General features: G+C 32.1%; 3 protein-coding genes across 6 annotated transcripts; all 3 read right to left on the reverse strand.

Moving 5' to 3' along the window:
- Positions 1–454: 454 nt before the first annotated feature.
- LOC126683485 (CO(2)-response secreted protease-like) lies at positions 455–7,442 on the reverse strand. The gene is made up of 11 exons (XM_050379396.2): positions 7,291–7,442; positions 6,955–7,049; positions 6,784–6,881; positions 6,292–6,450; positions 5,860–5,971; positions 3,315–3,855; positions 2,766–2,866; positions 2,429–2,671; positions 2,229–2,343; positions 1,948–2,143; positions 455–1,162 (listed from the first exon to the last, which is right to left on the reverse strand). Exons 1-11 carry the CDS (start codon positions 7,372–7,374, stop codon positions 606–608), a joined length of 2,301 nt encoding a protein of 766 aa, XP_050235353.1. The 5' UTR covers positions 7,375–7,442; the 3' UTR covers positions 455–605.
- Positions 7,443–9,836: 2,394 nt separating this feature from the next.
- On the reverse strand, positions 9,837–13,377 carry LOC126682578 (protein NCA1). The gene is made up of 8 exons (XM_050378302.2): positions 13,163–13,377; positions 12,690–13,003; positions 12,378–12,609; positions 11,968–12,113; positions 11,648–11,735; positions 11,413–11,559; positions 10,506–10,655; positions 9,837–10,417 (listed from the first exon to the last, which is right to left on the reverse strand). The coding sequence occupies exons 2-8, from the start codon at positions 12,986–12,988 to the stop codon at positions 10,352–10,354; spliced, it is 1,128 nt and encodes a 375-aa protein (XP_050234259.1). The 5' UTR covers positions 12,989–13,003; positions 13,163–13,377; the 3' UTR covers positions 9,837–10,351.
- Positions 13,378–14,182: 805 nt separating this feature from the next.
- Positions 14,183–17,737, reverse strand: LOC126682871 (pentatricopeptide repeat-containing protein At2g19280). 4 transcript variants are annotated; one of them, XM_056105956.1, is made up of 3 exons: positions 15,087–17,737; positions 14,732–14,953; positions 14,183–14,486 (listed from the first exon to the last, which is right to left on the reverse strand). In XM_056105956.1, exon 1 carries the CDS (start codon positions 17,273–17,275, stop codon positions 15,227–15,229), a length of 2,049 nt encoding a protein of 682 aa, XP_055961931.1. In that variant the 5' UTR covers positions 17,276–17,737; the 3' UTR covers positions 14,183–14,486; positions 14,732–14,953; positions 15,087–15,226. The 4 variants fall into 4 exon arrangements, with proteins under 4 accessions (XP_055961931.1, XP_050234592.1, XP_055961930.1 ...); XM_050378635.2 differs by having other exon boundaries at positions 14,825–14,953; positions 15,058–17,737; XM_056105955.1 differs by having other exon boundaries at positions 14,183–14,684; positions 14,825–14,953; positions 15,058–17,737.
- Positions 17,738–18,422: the final 685 nt, after the last annotated feature.

Here is an 18,422-nt window from a genome sequence, read left to right on the forward strand (position 1 = left end):
TTGCAAATACATTTTTCACGGGAGAAATTCTTAGGTAGACTCAGTTCACCACGTCATCCGTGGACTAAACCTATCATACTATGACACGTTATTAAAATAATGGCACTATCGTAATATTGCTATTCAAAAGTGTAAATAAGTAAAAAACAAAATTACAATAGTGCCACTATTTTAATGACGTGTTATAATGTGATAGGTTAGTTCACGGATGACGTGGTAGACTTAGTCTACTTAAGAATCTCTCTTTTCACGGTAAAAGAATTAATGTTTTATGATACTGAGATTTTCTAATAAAATTAGCAAAAGGATATTCCTTGGATTTCATATGGAAATTCGTCAGTATATTTCCCTTTCTTGTGCTAGCGAGAAAATTCTTTAACATCTTGTGATTCCGATAAATTAAAAGCATTACGATATTGCTATTTTAAGGCATAATTACTCAAAAAAAATTCACTTTAAAAAAAAACAATTATATCTTTCATAAATATTAATTTTAATCTAATTTTTATAAATACATTTCAATCGTAGTCACTCATATTTATAAAAGAAAATGCAGCCTTTTTTTTACTTATATGGATACAAAATATTGTCACTTACTTTTCTTACTATTTAACATATACCGTAAACACTAAACGAACAGAATGTCTGCCATCAACCCAAGTAACAGACCCATAATTATATCTATGTTTCACCATTTTTCCATTAAAACACACCTCAAAAGAAATTCTCGATAACCCTTCTTTAAATCGAAGTTTCTTCGGCAAAACCTCAACCTCTAGTCCCGGAGGAGCCTGAATTTTCGCAACGTAAGTGCTATTCGGAGATCCAACGTTCGTGACAGTTCTTTTAACGGTCGTCATGGCAGTTTGGTGTCTGTCAAGGTTGCTGATGGAGATTGATGGGTAATTAACGTTGGAGATTAGTTGGTCAATGCTGTTTTTTGGACAGTTGAAATTTGATTTGCTGGAGACTGATCTTATGTTTTTTTCTAAGTATCCGTAGTAACATAGGAATTGAAGATAGTCTTGTGTTGTTGTTTCGAAAACTAAACCTGGATTAAGAGCATTAAGTGGGTTTATTTCTCCAGCTCCCATTTCGTGCAAGTTTGAAGATGAATTTGAACTGTTTGTCAAGGGTTTTCCCATATTGTTATAGATGGTGGCTGTAACAAGTAAGACATATTTGTGAGTATTTGTATTGCACGGAAACTTATCGAGTATTACGTTTATATGTTCTGTTTTTTGGTTCTGAAAGATTACAGAAACTTCAAATTTTTTATATATAATCTATTATTATAAAAACATTTTTCATTTCCGCGTCTACTGGTTCAATATATTTGTTTCTGTGAAATATAAGATTTATCGCACAAATCGCCTAGTAATGTATGGCATAAAATACCAATTGAGTTAAGCTCGACTAGTATAAGCATGTCTCTGCAATCTTGAGTTCGAGATACTAGTATGAGACAGGGGTGTAATAGAGTCGAGTTCACTTTTAAGTTCGAGCCGCAAACTGTCTAGTTCAAAGTTGAGCCGACTTCAAATTTAAATTCAAACTTGATCATATTTTATTTTAGAAGTCCGCACTAGAAATCGATAGAATAATTGAGAATCAAACTCAATTTAACTCGATTACTTCTATAAATATTAAAAAATTAAATTTTAGTAAAAATAAGCTTATTATTATAAATATCTATAATTAAAAAAGATAAAAAAAAAATGTAAATTGGCGAAATGATCAATCAGGCTGGTAATATAATCGAATCGAGTCCAGCTCGACTTGACAGTTTACTCGAGTAGCTTAAACTCGAACTCGACTTGACAGTTTACTCGAGTAGCTTAAACCCGAACTCGAATCGATTAATATAGAGTCGACTTTAAATACTTTTAGTTAATTCCGTATAGCTCGTGAGCTGACTCGACTCAGATTACTAGTTTGAGGATATACCCGTGGTCATAAGTGCAGATTTAATCATCGAAGAGCTCCATCGACGGTGAACGGATTTAATAAACGCAGCAGCTCCGGTTACATGAGGACAAGCCATGGACGTACCAGATTTTATTGCATATTCCGATCCCATTCCCGACTCATTTTTCGGAACCATGGCTGCTAAAATGGCAACTCCGGGAGCCATTATATCCGGCTGAATACATAATTATAACTACTGTTAATAATCACCTAATTCAATTTATTAAACTATAAACAAAATCCCAAACCCTAATTTATACCTTGAGAATATTTTCCGTAAGCTGCGACGGTCCCCTGGAAGAAAAATACGCAACCACCGGCGCCGGTCTACACCTCGGAACCTCCACAGCAGCAAAGATTGTCGCCGTCGGCTTTCTATGAAGAAAAAAACAGAGAATTACATAGAGATTCAAGAATAGAAAAGGAAATTGAAGAATGTTTGAGAGTGAAGATTAGTTACTTTGTAGAATTAATGTAATTAAGAAGCTGAGTTCCGGCGAGTTCGCCGAGTTCTGAGAACGGAAAATCGCCGGAGTCAAAGGGAACGGCTCTCTCATCTTCGTTGATTAAAATTAAGCCTTTGGCTTTGGCATCTTGCACAACTAATTTCTTGATTTGTCTTGTAACCGTAAAATCGTCGGCTACGCAGATGACAATCTTGCCGGCAACTTTCTCGGCGTCTAATGATCCCGGATAGCAGTTTCTGCAGTGTAAATGCGTAATCCTCAGTTTATAGAATCAGAATTAATTAAGCATAATTATAAATGCTTAATTTAATAGATTAAATTTTAAATTACTTTGCTTCTGATAAAGGAGTAAATTTGGCAGCAGCATCTTCTCCGAATACCAGAGGATAAGTTCTTGATCGATTGAGTTTTGAGAAATTAATTGCAGACCCCTGTATATAGTTAAGAGAACAAATAATTAAAAATGCTAAGACATTTTTTTAAATTGAATTTATTTATTTAAAATTTGAGCATATATATATATAAAGTTTATAACTAGCAAATAGATCGAAAACTCGAGTAAATGTGTATTATACTTCAGCTAGTAAATAGAGAAATAGACGGTTTTTACAGTCTAACCTGTTCTATAATTTTTAAATTTTACAGTTTTTTTGACTCTTGAAACACCGCTTATTATACAGAGATACGGAAGCGGAACTAGAGGGGACAAAATGAAGAACCGTCTCTTGGCCGTTAGTCACCTATTGTCGTAACATAATATTTTTCATTTAGTCTTTTTTTGTTCGGTCATTAGTTGTTGTTTTTTCTTTATTTTCTGATTCCGTTACTGAACGATATAATATTTAAAACAGATAACATTGTTGAAGTAGATTATCTTACTTGAAAAGTCTTCCCATTTCCAAGCTTAACAGTAGATTGAAAATCTCTATCAATACTAGAAGCTGCAACAGTAAAAATCCAAGGAGCTGAATTGACAATAGTATAAGGATCAGGTCCTTCATTTCCTCCAGAACATATTACCATAACACCCCTCTCTTCGGCATGAAATGCCCCGATTGCTATAGGGTCATTTAGGTAATCCGCTTCAAAATTTGAACTCATTCCAATAGAAATTGAAATTAAATCAACACCATCTTTAATTGCATCTTCTATTGCCTTCAAAATTATGGAGCCAGCACAGCCGTCCGATGAACAAGCTTTGTAGATGGCTAGCCTTGATGAAGGTGAGCCACCCCTGGCTGAGCCTGATGCTAGCCCATGGTAACTTACATTAGCCACTTTAGCACCACCGGCTATAGACGCAGTGTGGGTGCCGTGACCAATGTAGTCCCTTGGTGAACCATTTGGTTTGGACTCATGGGACTTGCTATTTTTGGTTGGTATTGGGTTATTGTCATAATATCTTGCTCCTATCAGCTTCCTGTAAATTAAGTTTCATATATGATGTTCCAATCAACTAATGTATATTATAGCTAATGTCGGAATTAGAAAATAAAAAATAGAGCATATAGAAAAACGGCTAGTGATTTAAAAAGAGAGATAAAACTAGACGATTAGAATAACTGAAAATAACCGATAATTTGCATGAATTTACACTTAATTAAAAGTGTACGGGGATGGAACTAGGCTGTCAACCAATGATAGTATACAATACTTTGTTATTCTTTCAATGTGTCTTAAATTGTTTTATTCTATCTTTTTTGTTCTTTTGATTATTATTTTTTATTTCGTCACTATTTTTCCTTTTTAAAATAAAATAGAGTGAATTAGCAAATTACCTAGATTAGAAAAATATTAGCATTTAGTAACCCTAAAATTCTAACTTGATTTACATACCCCAAGCGTGTCAACCATTTATTTTTTTACTCTGCTCTTTATTTTTTATACTCCACTTATACCTAACACACTTTATTCAAAGTTTCTTCTTCTTCTTCTTCTCCTCTTCTCAGCTCATTTAAAGATAAAAAAAAAACAACAAATCAACAATTCAATTAAAAATCTTCAGCTCATAACAATTCAACAAATTAATTTTTCTAATTCTATCATTACTTTTTAAAAATTTATTGTGACTTTCAAATTTAATTTCGATCCGCTCGAATTTTTAATTCCTAATTAAATAGCTTCAAATTTCACTTCGAATTCAAATCTAACGATCATAACTTTCTTAAAAAACAAAGAAAACTGTAAATTATTAATTTATTTGTTCTCATTAAAAATCTATTAAAAAAAATTTCAAACGGTTTCAAGTACAGTTTCAATTACGGTTTCAAACCGTTTACAAAGGTTTCAAACAGTCTAAAACAGTTTCTAAAAAACGCTTTTAAGTAGTCTAAAAAATAACAGTTTCAAACAGTTTCAAAAAACAGTTTCGAACAGTATAAAACAGTTTCAAACCGTTTACAAAGGTCTCAAACTGTCTAAAACAGATTCTAAAAAATACTTTTCAATGGTTTATAAAATAACAGTTTCAAATAGTATCAAACAGTTTCAAACCGTTTACATAAAAAATAACAGTTTCAAAAAAACAGTTTCAAACCGTTTACAAAGGTTTCAAACAGTATAAAACAGTTGCAAACCGTTTCCAAATATCTCAAACAGTCTAAAACAGTTTCTAAAAAAAACTTTCAAACAGTTTAAAAAATAACAGTTTCAAACAGTTTCAAACCGTTTACAAAGGTTGCGAACAGTATAAAACAGTTTCGAGAAAACAGTTTCAAACGATTTCTAAAATTAATTTAAAACATTTGAAAACCAGGTCAAAATATCATTAATGAAGAACATTACGATTTTTTCAAAAAAAGTTGTAAAAAATTCCAAAAAACGATGCTAAAATAATTTAAAACAACATAGAAAGAAAGAAAGAAGAAGAAGAAGAAGAAGAAGAAGAAGAACTTTCTCATCTATCACCATCATATTATCTCTTAAACTCTTTTTTATTCAAATTTCTTTGTTTTGGAGTTCATTTATATAATGTGGAAAATAGAAAAAGCAGATTTAAGAAAAACGAAGAAAAAAAAAGTTGCAGAGGAAAGAAGAAGAAGAAGAAGAAGAAGAAAAAGAAAAAGAGGAAGAAGAAAAAGAGAGAAAAAGAAGTGAGAGAAAAAAAATGAGAAGGAAGAAAGAGAAAAAGGAGAGAGAAAAGAAAAAAACGAAAAAAGAAAGAAGAAAGAGGAAAGAGAAAAAGGAGAGAGAAAAAAAAGGAAATGAGATAAACATGTGTTTAAAAGAAGGAGAGTAAAAATACAAATAAGTTATTTTGCTAATTGAGGTACAACTAAAAATAATAGAAAAATAGAGTAAAAAAATAAATTTTTGAAATTGAGGTATTTAGAACAAATAAGTTAAAAAAAAGAGTGTTTTGTGCAAATTCCTCAATAAAATATGATTTGCAATTAATCTGTAAAGAAATAAACAAACTGAATACCTGTTACAGTTGGAGTTTTTGAAATCATAGGCTTCCATACAAACTCCTTTCCACCTTGAAGGGATTTCTCCCATTCCATTGTCATAGAAACTTCGAGACTCAGGCCATATTCCTACACCAAAGCAAAAATATATTTATATTTTAACTAATAAATAAAAAATCAGACCATTATTACGGTTTAATCGGTACAATAATTTTCAATTTTACAGTATTTTTGCGATTCAAAGAGATTGAACTCGATTCTTAAAACACGGATTAGGAAAAATCCTAAATTATGAGGATTTCAAAGGGGCGATGCACATGCTAATTAGTCTCAAGGTGGCCTACTCTTTCATGTGTCTCTTTTAATTTGTTGAACAGAATAAAATTAATTTGTAAAAAGCTATGAAAAATAGTTTTCTAAAATAATAGTAAATGAATTAAAATGTATACCTGTATCGATGACTCCAATAATTACATCACTTGAAAAGTGAGAATCCATATGAGTGGATTGGGATTGCAATCTTGAATTTGCGTCCAAGAAATCCCAAGAACGAGTTGTATGGAGTTTAAGTGTTGCATCTTTAAATACCGACACAACTCTTTCATGCCCTGTATTTCATCATTATTTTTCACATCGTTAATTTTTACCGAATTTTCAATCGGTGTATCAATTTGACAAAACACGACAATAAGGGTATATATTTACTAGCTTCCATAAAATGTAATTAAATACTTTATGAATTTATATGTAAATATATAACAGAATATTTAACAAATATGGTCTTTTTTCTTTTCTTCTATTATTTTTAAAATTTGTATGGTTCATAATAACTCATTGTCCTAAAAATCTAAAGATGTCATTTTCTACTTTAGTAAATACTAGTAATATTGAAGCATATACTAAAGTTAAGACAAAAAAAAAAGAAGTAGAAGAATTATTACTAGACAATAGAGAAGCTTCGGTCTGTGTAAGCATGGCAGAGAATCCACTAAAAGCATGATTATAATGATGAATTAGAGATATTCTTTCACTCTCATGGCTGCATAAACATTATTATTCATCAACATCTATAATAATTCTAAAGAAAATGATAATTTGACAATGATATAAACCTTGGTATAATGGATGATAACAACTGCAAATGAGCCGACTCAGTATCCTCTGCAATATTTTCATTTGACGAACTTCCCATATATACAACATATTGCTGCCAACGTTCAAGAAATAAAGCATTAACAATATATATGAATCAATCTTTCTCAATCTATATATATGAACGTTTAGTTTGTGCTATTTGAAACAGTGTATATATTCCGGTGTCTATATTAGCATTCTTTAACGGAACATTGTTCAGTATCTCGAATTGCAAAAAATGATAGTTCATATTTTAAAAATTGCGATAATTAAAAATTCGTGTTAAAATTGCGTTATTGATTAGACAGAATTACCTGAGGAATTTGAGTTGAGGAATAAGTGGAAGTGACAAGAAGGGAAAAGAAAAGGAAAAGTTTTAGAGGAAGAAGAGAGGCCATGGAAGATGAGAAATTTTAATATTGAAGAAGAAGTGTGGTTCATGAAACTACATATTTGAAGGCTGAATAAAGGGGCGAGTGAGCTAATTAGTTTTCCCTTGACTAATTTAACTTTTATTAATTTTTAAAAGGTCTAATTGATATTATCAATCTGTGAGAATTATGGAGGTCTCGAGTTTGAGTCTATGCTTACCGTATTTTTTATGATGAACGTAAGTAAATGAGCTACTCTATATTGTGTAGCTCGCACGGTTTATTGAACCTCTAATAAAAAAATCTTGTATAAATGTCATTTTCCTGCCTTTTCTATTCGAATTTCTTTTTTTTTTGTAGGATAATCCATATTATTATATTTTGTTTGTTTCAAAATTGTTGCTGTTAACACTGAAGAGCTGGCAGATTTTGGATATTTTAACTACAGTCGACCATCTGATAATTAATACACACGGTGGATCAAAAAATTATTAATTATTAATATTATTAATTTATTTGAATTTGTATAGGAAAAATCATGAAAAGTATAAAATATACTTAGAGTAATGTTAAAAAAATTCATAAACTATACATATTTTTTCAATTTAATCACGAATTTTGTATTCAGTTTAAAAAATATCTATTTGATATTAAATTAAAAAATAATTATCAAGAAGATGTATTAATAAAGTACAATAACTTTTAATATCTTTTTTTTACTAGGCATATGAGAAATCTTTTATTTTAATAAATAATTAAGTTAAGTGTTGCATAACGCTTTTATCTCACATATAAATTAAATTGATCTATTATATTTATATGTAAATATATATATTTCTTTAAAAAAACTCTCTCTAATAATTAATATTCATACCAACGAGTTGTAGCTCAAATGGTATAAGCGCTGGACAGCAAACTGTCAAGGTCGTGGGTTCAATTCCTCCCACAAGCGCTCCCCCCTCCCCCAATTATCAAAAAATAATAATAATTAATATTCATATAAAACATATTTTAAATTTTATTAATTATTAAATAATAGATTTATTAATTATCCGACGTGGAACGAAGTTGATTCCCTCAATTTTTTATTAATTATTAGAATTGTTAATTTATTGAATATTAACTATTAGAGAGTCTACTGTATATAATATCTTCAAAAGAAATGGTGTGTTTATACTTAATTAATTTTATAAATTGTTTCGTCTTTGAAGTTTTTATGTTGCAGGCATATATATAGTGGATGCATGGAATGCAATAAAAGTATAATTGAATAGTACTGAAAACATGATTTTTTTTTCTAGATTTGATTCATTCTAAATCATAGTTTCTTGATGCTATGCATAGAGATCAACTAATAATTAAGTTTTTTCACTACTAATTGAATATATTAAATGCTAATGATAAGATTGAGGCAGGAATATATTAATGCATTTCTGCGACTTTGAACAGAGTGTGGTCTAATTATACAACGCGACAATTGTGTCACGTCATCCGTATAATAAATTAATGAGACATTTGTAATGTTGAGATATTTAATGATAAAATAAACAATACAAATATTTCACTGTCGCAAATGTTCATTAGCTTGTTGTAAAAATGATATGGCACAACCGTTAACATAGAATAAACGCTCGTGAGTGTGTCTACTTTAAGAACAATTTACAGGCTCTCGTGGAAGCTAAATGTATAGTCTGAGTATGATTTTGGGATGGAGAAAAAAGTCACTTATAATCATAAACTTGTAATGCAAGTAATCATAACTTTTGCTAAAGAGAAGAAAAAAAAAAGGCATGTGGTATGCAAGATTATATTCTTCATTTCCTTTATTCTCCTGTTTTTTTTCTTCTTATTATTCTACTTTGATAGAGTTTTCCTTAATAGTTTAATTGATCTTTTAAAATTGGATTCTTTCACATGGCTAATAACATGATTAATTTAAATTATATCGTTGGAAATGTTTAAAATTAGACTCTTTCACATGACTGTTTATTATTATAACATAAAAAAACTTCCAAGAATATGAAACCCCTCAGCTTTTAAGAGATGAAAATATTTAGTATATTGTTTCTAGTAGAACCAGACAGCTTTCTTCTTCTTTTTGAAATGACAGCATCTACTTCTGTCGGGTTAATTTTTTTTTTCCTGCTACTGAATTATAGATTTTTATGAAGCAGTTACCATCATTGATCTGTTAAATTTTGGTAACTAAACTTTCATTTTTATGTCAACGAGAAGTTACCATAGCAATTCAGGTCTAAAATTGCTTATGTGACAATGGACATGCCGGGTAATACTGCCACAAATAATTTTTGACATGAAAAGAAAGTTCAATGTAAAAAGACCTATGGCCTGTAGTTCATCAGCCGTAAAATCTGTAACCCTTGTTCAGACTTTAAGAGAAGCAGCTTCTTTAACAAAGCATGACAAAAGAAAAAGTACAAGGAAAGAACCATGGCATCATCATCAACTAGAACCTCAGAAAAGAAATATGAAAAAAAGACGAGGAATGCATATCGTATATAATATTTCAAAATTCAGATACAAATAGCTTTTGCACATAATGACAAGTACAGTTTTCATTTCTGCAGGGACTCGTTTTCACTTAAAGGATAGTTCATAGGCTGGGATATAGAAATACAAAAGTGCACTCTTCTAAATGATTCCCCAGAAGTAGTCCTTAATCCTATAGGAATAGGACGGGCAAAGGGAATAACTCATTGCGTTGAGAACTTCAGACAATTAGACAAGATCCAAAACACGAATTAAAACCCAAGTGCTCGAGCAACTTACAGAAGTGCACCGAGATCCTGAGGTTTTGCTTGAGTAAACGATCCACTTGTGATCCACGTCCTGCTTGATATAAGTTCTGAAAGCTTTTGTTCTTCTAGGAATCACCATTAATAAAACTGAACTTATTTTCACATGAAAATAATTTTGCATATACACATATTTAAGGCTATTTTATATGGTTTGATTATTGTTCCCTGCAGAAGAAGACTCAACTTCAGGCAGTTTGATTAGAATGTTTCTCTGCAAGCTGATTGTTGAGAAATTCCAGAACCGAAAGGCGCTGCAATTAGAAACAAAAATCCAAATTACTATCTTCCGGGCCCATTAGGATCAATATAGTCACAAAAGATGAAGGAAAGGAACCTTACCCTTTGGTCAAGAGGAGCTTCTTCAGGCTTTAGTGTCAAGGATTCCAACAATGTTATTGCTTCCTGAAATCTATCAAGTGCTGCATCCTCATTTCCCAGACTTCTATCTGCATCAGCAACTTTTGCTAGCGAAACAGCCACATCTAGGGTCTGTAATCAAATTAAAGTCAAGAAATGTGGAGCTCTTAAACCAAATTCAACTTGAAGCTTCAAAAATATCACAAAAGTTTTAATAAACAGAATGAGAAGATGTTCCCGACAGTGGAAGAGATTTATGAATATTAGAATTTAAACAAGGTCATGCTCAGGAGATGGATCTTAATCAGGTTCAGGTTCTCTTATATTCGACTTAATTATAGATGTTATTTTAGATAATTTCTGGCAGCATTTGACAACAATTGCCTCATGTCAAATTCCCAGACAGTTTCAGGAATGAGCAAATAAAAGAAAAAGTCTCAAAGTTGGTGAAATTATGAGGGTAATGAAGATCAATGACTTCTCCTTGATATGGAAATGGACTCTGAACTGAAAGAAAAAGAGACAGAGATCATAGATGTGGTTGTGATACACCATTTTCTTCTAGAGATTGCTCACAGACAAGCAATGAGATTTACTGGAGTAGAAGGAGTTCAGAAATAATTAAGGGACTGATGAAACAGCTCCAGCTAACAACAATTAAAATGACGATGATGATATAACAATGCAGACATATATACCCAGAATCATTTATGAACACTTTTACGTTGATGTCATGCATGGTGACATAGCCACTGTAATACAAGGTCCAAAAGGTGGAAGCCAATTAATATTATTTTTTTAATAAAATTATGCACAAAGACGCAATTAAAATAACATTCATAAATGATTAATCAACATGAAATGCGGCCTAAAATAACAGTTAACTGACCTGCGATGAAACATTAGGATGATGTTTGATGGCATCACGGCGGACATTCAGAGAACGAGAATAGTAAGATTTAGCAGCTTCCACATCCCCATCATAGTATTTAAGATCTCCAATTTTATTAAGAGAAACAGAAAGTGTATGTGTTATCTGTGAAGGAAAAGTTGCCAAAACAGTTAGGTTTGGAACCCTAAAACAAACGTAGGATAACATGCACGAAGAGTTGTGAAGTTGTAACCTCCTGATCATCTGCAGGCAACTTTGAGAGAAATTCCACACTCTCTTCAAAAGAAGAAATTGCGGAGCCAGCATCTCCCATTGCTCGACTGCAACAAAAATGAAAAGTTAATAAGTTATATTCTTTTTTAACTTACAAACGTTCTAAGTCCAAAAACAAAACATAATACAATTCAAGGTCTGCTACTTCCGCAATTCAGAAGCAAACAAACTAAGAAATATATGGGTTTTCTTTCTACAGAATCTGAAATCCAATAAAGAATACAAACCAAAATTGTAAATGTATATCAAGTAAATTATAAAAAGGAAGAGCTGACTGACCAGCAGTCACCATGCATGCCAAGGACAGCCCCAAGCTGTGAACAGAACTCCGGCGTGCTGCCCATAGTCTCTATCTGGCCTCGGATGTCTTCTGCACAGAGACTGAGTCTCGATTTAGCACTTTCAAAGTTCTTCGCACGAAATGCCTACACATGGAAATCCAGCATCAAAAAAGAGTAACGAAGGTAAACAGGAAAACTTAGATAAGAAATCAGCAAATAACACAAAAAAGTCTACCCACGGATAAAGAAAAAATCTTATAGATAATTAATAATCATTAAAGCAAAAATACAAAATGCTATTTTAACTTAAGAAACTTGTTTATGCATCTCACTCCAGAAGATAAAAGTAAAAATTATTGGCAAAACGAACAGACAAAACGCTCAAACATGGGAAGATAACAAACTCACCCTCATAGCATGTTGCACCAAAAAAGCACCTCTTTCTAAAGACACATCTTCATATGTCACTTTTGTATTCTTTCCTACTTCTTCCTCTTTATCCGCATCAACAACAGACCTCTTGATTCTAGCATGGCCCTCAATGAAACGATCAACAGTAGCTTGCAGATTCGTTTCAGCTTCATACTTCTCAATGTCAGCACCACACAAAGGACAGTCTTTAAACCGCGAAACACAAAATCTACATTAAACATCAACAAGAACAACTAATTAACACCAAAACAAACAAAGAAAACCCAACATCAAAATTCCAAAACTTACTTGCAAAACAAATGACTACAAGGCACACATTTAGCAGTATCAAAGAGAAGTGCTTGGCATATCATACAACTAAAAGGGCCAATTTTAAAAGACTGAGAATCATATCCTAAAGGACATTTTGCGGGAACTGTGGCGGATTTGGGAGAGGCCTTAGCATCAGCAGAGTCATATCCAAAAGGGCATTTTGGAGAATCTGCAGCAGAAGATTCTTTATTTGGTTTTCCTTCAGCTTCTTGACCATGTTTTGGTGATGAATCATCTGGTCTTGAAGATTTTGCAAATGGACACACTGATGCCATTTTATTAATCAAATTCTGCACCAAATTGCAAATCAATTAAAAAATTCAATAGTTTAGAGATCTAAAGTATCAAATATCAATGGAATTTGAGCATTAATTGTTGATGATTTGAGTAAGTAGTGGAACTAATTATATCTCCAATTAAATTCAGAAAAAATACAAAGAAAATTGTACCTGAGGAAATATCCCTAACGTAAAGAGTTTCTTCTTGTTCTTGTGGCTCAAAAAAAACCCTAAAAATGGTGTTTGGGAAAACGGAAAATCCGTAAGTATCGGGAACCGGGAAGCACGAATTTTCTTTCTTATTTTCTCACCTTATTTTCTTCTTTTTTCTATTTTTACTTCTTTCAAATTCCTAAATTTGTTTTTCTTATCCACTTTCCAAATACATTTTCACTCACTTTTATTGGCTAATAATTTATTAATATCTCATTTTGAGGAAAATAAATCATACTAACTTGCTTGAATAATTATTTTAAAAATAAGTGATGGAATAAATAATTATCAACCCGTAAATTTGTTGAAAATTCCACTCAATTTAACATTCACCCTATCAATATATATTAGCACAAATAATGAGGGATTACATTTTTCTTTATAAATGGGTTTGAGTTAGAATTTCGGGAATTAAAAAAATATAAACTGAATTCTTTTTATTTGTTTCTAAAAATATAATCAGGTTCAACAACTAATAAATCAAAAGTTAAAGGAATTTAAATAATTTTTTAACTAACTACTTATGTCATAATCAGGATATGGCAAGAATATTATTATCATTAAATAGGTGGTGCATCCCATAAGTATAAATTATAATCAATGATTAAGCGACAATTAGAACTGAGATCACAAATCACATTCCTTGTATGTCAGCTTAAGATGCCTAATAGATTCATGTTTAGGATAAAATTAGTGCTTAGTGAAGTAAAAAAATATACTTTTTGAATATAAAAACATGTTAGAATACCTTTTTTTTTTTTTTGATAATTTGGGGAGGGGGAAGCGCTTGTGGGAGGAATTGAACCCACGACCTAGCAGTTTGCTGCTCAACGCTTATACAATTTGAGCTAAAGCTCATTGGTATGTTAGAATACTTGATCACATACTAATACTAGTATAATGAAATCTGAGGTCCCTAAACTATTGAAGTGCTAAAAATAATACTAAACTGTATTGAAATCAACAGTTAGTCAAAAATTCTCAAATCATATGCAAAAGCATAACTATTATTACTATTATTTGATTATAAACAGACTAGTACATACATATTTTTGACATGTCAATTAAGAAAGTTATAAACCACAAGAACCAATTACTAAGTTCAGTTCAAATCAACTGATTTTATATGAATGCTAAAAAATCCAAATCATATCAAACCAAACCAAACCGAATTAATCGGTTCAGTTCGTTATTTGGTTCCAACGTTGAATTGTGTCCTCCCTGCTGCTCACATCGCCCACTTCCACACCATCGGAGCAAAGAAGACCTTGACAGCATGAAACTGCACCAACAGCCATAAAATATTTACTAGACAATGTCAGTTGGTCTAGTCTAAGAGAGGTAGAGAAAATAACTCATTCAATAGCACAGATAGGAAAACGCTTCTGAACTCCGAAACTTTATATTTATAGTTAATTTTTATAAAGAAATATTGGTTCGCCATTTTCCGTAGCATTTCCCACTTCAATTCTTTCACTTTCTGCAACATAGCATTTAAATAGCAGAATGAATCCAAAAGTTGGGTACCTTTGAATGTGCCTCTTTGGTGTGTGCAATGTATCATTAGGCATAAGCTCAAGAACAAGAGATGTCAAAGGCATAGCTAAAAAAATGGTTTACCACAGTTAAAATTCCTCCCACTTCTTCTGATTGATAAGAAAATTTCCCCATCTATAAGCTCTCTGTTTTTCAGCAAAGTGGCCTTATGAAGCTCTGTGAAATGATGGTGAAGCCGACTCGGAGTCCTACCTGAGAAATGAATATAAGGCCATAAATTATATAGTCAGCACATTTACAATTAATGCTTTCAATCAAAAGAAAGAAATGCAATAGCACATATCTTATATCTCAACCTTTACTAGCATCACGTTACAGATTGTACCTCGGCATCTCCGAGGTTCCAGCCGATATGCGGCTTCAAAGTTAAGAGCTTTGCACAAAAACCTCAACATCTTGGCAAACAGGTTCGTGTACCATTGCTCTATACTCATCAACTTAGCTCAACTCCATTAAGCCCTAATCTCAAGTGAATTGTGAATTGTCTATATACTCATAATTCAGCAGAATTTGCTTCAGCCTAAGAGTTGCACTCAGCTCAGGATTCTTCGCCCGCTTCTTATCAAACCCAAGTACAAGTGCCCGATGGGTGGTAGTATTCGGAAAAATTCGATCATTAATCATCATAGACAGCAGATTGCATGCGGCATCCATATTTCCAACAGTACAAAATCCATGTATAAGAGTGTTATACAATATCAAGTCTGGTTTAAGCCCGGCATCAAGCATCTTAAGAAATATAGCATTAGCTTCATCTATATGACGTGCCCTACAATATCCGTTAATCAAAGCACTGCAAGTCACAACATCAGGTTTGACATGATTCTCACTCATGTAAGACCACACTAGCAATGCCTCCGCAAAATTCTCTTTTTTTGAAAACCCATCTATAATATTCGTGAAAGTCATCAAGTCTGGTGAAAACCCCCTCCTGATAAGCTCATCTAGCAAATATTTTGCCTCGTCCAAAAATCCTCTTGCAATAAGACTGTGAATAAGCATATTATAGGTCACAACATCAGGAGAAACGCCGGCAGATCTCATGATATCCAACAATTCAAAGGCCTTTTGCAAATTCCCCATCTTCCCAAAACCATCAATTAAACAGTTGAATGTAACGACATCAGGTACCAAACCCTCTTGCATAATCCGCTGGAATAGATATTCCGCCATTTCCATGTTTCTACACTTGCAACATGCGTCAATAAGCAAGGTATATGTTGTAACAGAGGGTTCAATCCCACATTTCACCATTTTCCCTAAATACTCAAAACCTCTATTTATCTCACTTACTTTGCAAAAACCTCCAATCATTGTAGTGTAACAAAAACAATCTGGGTACAAGCCAAATTCAGACATTTCACGAAAAATCTTTGAAGCTTCAAGCATGTTACCATCTGTGCATAGCTTTGATATAAAGCTGTTATACACAAAAACATTAGGTCTAACATTGAAGAAATTTAGAATCTTTATTGCTTCATCTAACCTTCCTAGCTTACAATAACCATCAACAAGCGAAGAAACTGAAACTGAATCCACCGAAATTCCACAGAGGGTCATTTTGAACAACAAAGAAGTAGCTTTTTTCAAACAAGATATTTTACAGAGAGCATCAATGACAATAGTGTACGCAATTACATCAGCTTTAATCGAGTAATTCTCCATTTCCGTGAGCAACTTCCAGCCACTTTCTATGTCACCTTGAGCACAATAACTACTAATAAACAAGCTAATAATCGACGCATTCACACGCATACCTTGGCTTTGCATTTCCTCCAAAAACTCCCATGCTGAATCCACCTTACGCAATTCTAACAATGCCTTAAGCAGTGAATTGCAAACACCCATAGATGGAAAAAAGTTGAGCAATTTAATCTCATGAACTAATTTAAGAGCTAAATTTACTTTATCCTCACATATATAACAATCAACAATCATGCTATACAAAGTTTCTACATCCTTAGTTTCAAAACCAGTTTCGTATACGAATCTGATCAATAAATCACTCAATTTTTCATCACCGGCATCTCGACCGAAAACTCTCACAGAAAACGAAATTAAATCCACAACTCTATGGTTCCTCTTCCCATAAACTAAAATATGAAGCAATCTACAAATTGACCTAATTATAGACTCTAACCCAGAGCAACACTCTGATAATCTAAAGAAGTAAAGAGCAAGTGCAGCACTGAAACTGTCCCCAAACATATCATTGAGAAATTCAATGACGGTTAACTGAGTCAAATCGGTACTAAACCCGTTTCCATAACCCAAGTAAGAAACATTGCTTGGCACCAAATTTTGAGATTTGGGGATAAAAGAATCAGTCTTTTTTAAATTGGGTGTTGATAAACTACAAAATTCAGGACTGGGAACCATATCATTATCATCATCATCTTCCTCAGAAAGAGATAATGTAGACAATGATGAGAAAAATCTGGACTTGGGTATTATGTTGGTTGTTAGAAGCTTAAGCTTGGAAGTTAAATTGGTTATGGAAATTGAGCCCTTCATTGATAACCATCAAGAAAAGAATTTGACAAAAGAAAGAGTTCGGTTTATAGCATAAATTCTAAAAAAAAAACATGTCAATTGACCCATTTTTAACAAGCAAAATGAGTAGAGAAGTAAGACTGGAAGCAGAGAAAGAATAGTATATATACACTGTGCATCAGACGGAGAGGTTATCGAAACAGAGACAGTTACAAGAAATTGCCTACTTTAGTACTGATTGCGAGTTGACTTGCGAGTTGCAACTAGTACAGACAGTACTACTAGTACTAGGTTTGATTATAGTCGGGTGAGTCTCTGGATAACTCGTGTTTGGCTAGGAGTATTTAACTACTAATTTAATGTAATAAAAAGATAAAAAATTTCAAAGCAGAAAATAACATGGCTTTATGAAAACTTCAAATTTTAATTTATGAAAAAAACCTGAAACTACTACACATTAAACTTGAACCTTTAATGTCTCTGTGGATAGTGTACAGCAAAAAATATTATATTTATAGGTATGAGTACTTATTTCTATGTTGTAGTAGCAGATGGTCTTGCCTTTTGAACTGTTGATTAACTTTAAGGTAAGCATAATTTAAGTTTATGGGACAGAAACTATTTCTAAAATGAATTTAGAGCTTCAATTAGTTATTTCTTGTAATTTTTAAATAAAATATTAGTATCATTTTACAAACTAAAAATCAAGGCTTAATCGTTCAAAAATACCCCATCTTTTTGATTTTTTTCATTAATGGCCACATCTTTCAAAATCTTCAATTGTAGCTCATTTTTCAATTCTCACTTTCAATTGTAACCATTTGTGCAAGTTGGAATGGAAAAAAATAATTTGTTGTTTATATTATTTCATATTATTTCAATTTGTATTTTTATCATAATAAAATTTAAAAATGAAGCAATATGAGAAGTTCATTTGAACTTTTTTCCGTTTTAATTTTGACAATTGGCTATAATTGAAAGTGAAAATTGAAAAATAAGCTAAAATTGAATATTTTAAAAGATGTGCCCATAGATTAAAAAATGGCTTAATTACTTAAAAAACCTCCACCTTGTAATATTTTTTCGTTTATACCATGAACTAGGAAAAAGTTCATTTGTACTCTTTTTTTGATTTTTTGTTTTCAACTCTACCCTAAAGCACTAAATT

Source organism: Mercurialis annua, linkage group LG5 (assembly GCF_937616625.2).
Source record: "Mercurialis annua linkage group LG5, ddMerAnnu1.2, whole genome shotgun sequence".
NCBI classification, from domain to species: Eukaryota; Viridiplantae; Streptophyta; class Magnoliopsida; order Malpighiales; family Euphorbiaceae; genus Mercurialis; species Mercurialis annua.

What these genes read in the sequence shown, in the direction of transcription:
- LOC126682578 (XM_050378302.2), bottom strand. Translation starts at nt 12,988, where the DNA reads ATGGCATCAGTGTGTCCATTTGCAAAATCTTCAAGACCAGATGATTCA. An exon ending in TGCCTGCAGATGATCAGGAG is followed by an intron (nt 11,560 to 11,647) that starts GTTACAACTTCA and finishes TTTCCTTCACAG; the next exon opens with ATAACACATACACTTTCTGT. An exon ending in ATCCTAATGTTTCATCGCAG is followed by an intron (nt 10,656 to 11,412) that starts GTCAGTTAACTG and finishes ATTTGATTACAG; the next exon opens with ACCCTAGATGTGGCTGTTTC.
- LOC126683485 (XM_050379396.2), bottom strand. Translation starts at nt 7,374, where the DNA reads ATGGCCTCTCTTCTTCCTCTAAAACTTTTCCTTTTCTTTTCCCTTCTT. An exon ending in CCTCAACTCAAATTCCTCAG is followed by an intron (nt 7,050 to 7,290) that starts GTAATTCTGTCT and finishes GAACGTTGGCAG; the next exon opens with CAATATGTTGTATATATGGG. An exon ending in AAAAACTCCAACTGTAACAG is followed by an intron (nt 3,856 to 5,859) that starts GTATTCAGTTTG and finishes CTTAATTTACAG; the next exon opens with GAAGCTGATAGGAGCAAGAT.
- LOC126682871 (XM_056105956.1), bottom strand. Translation starts at nt 17,275, where the DNA reads ATGAAGGGCTCAATTTCCATAACCAATTTAACTTCCAAGCTTAAGCTT.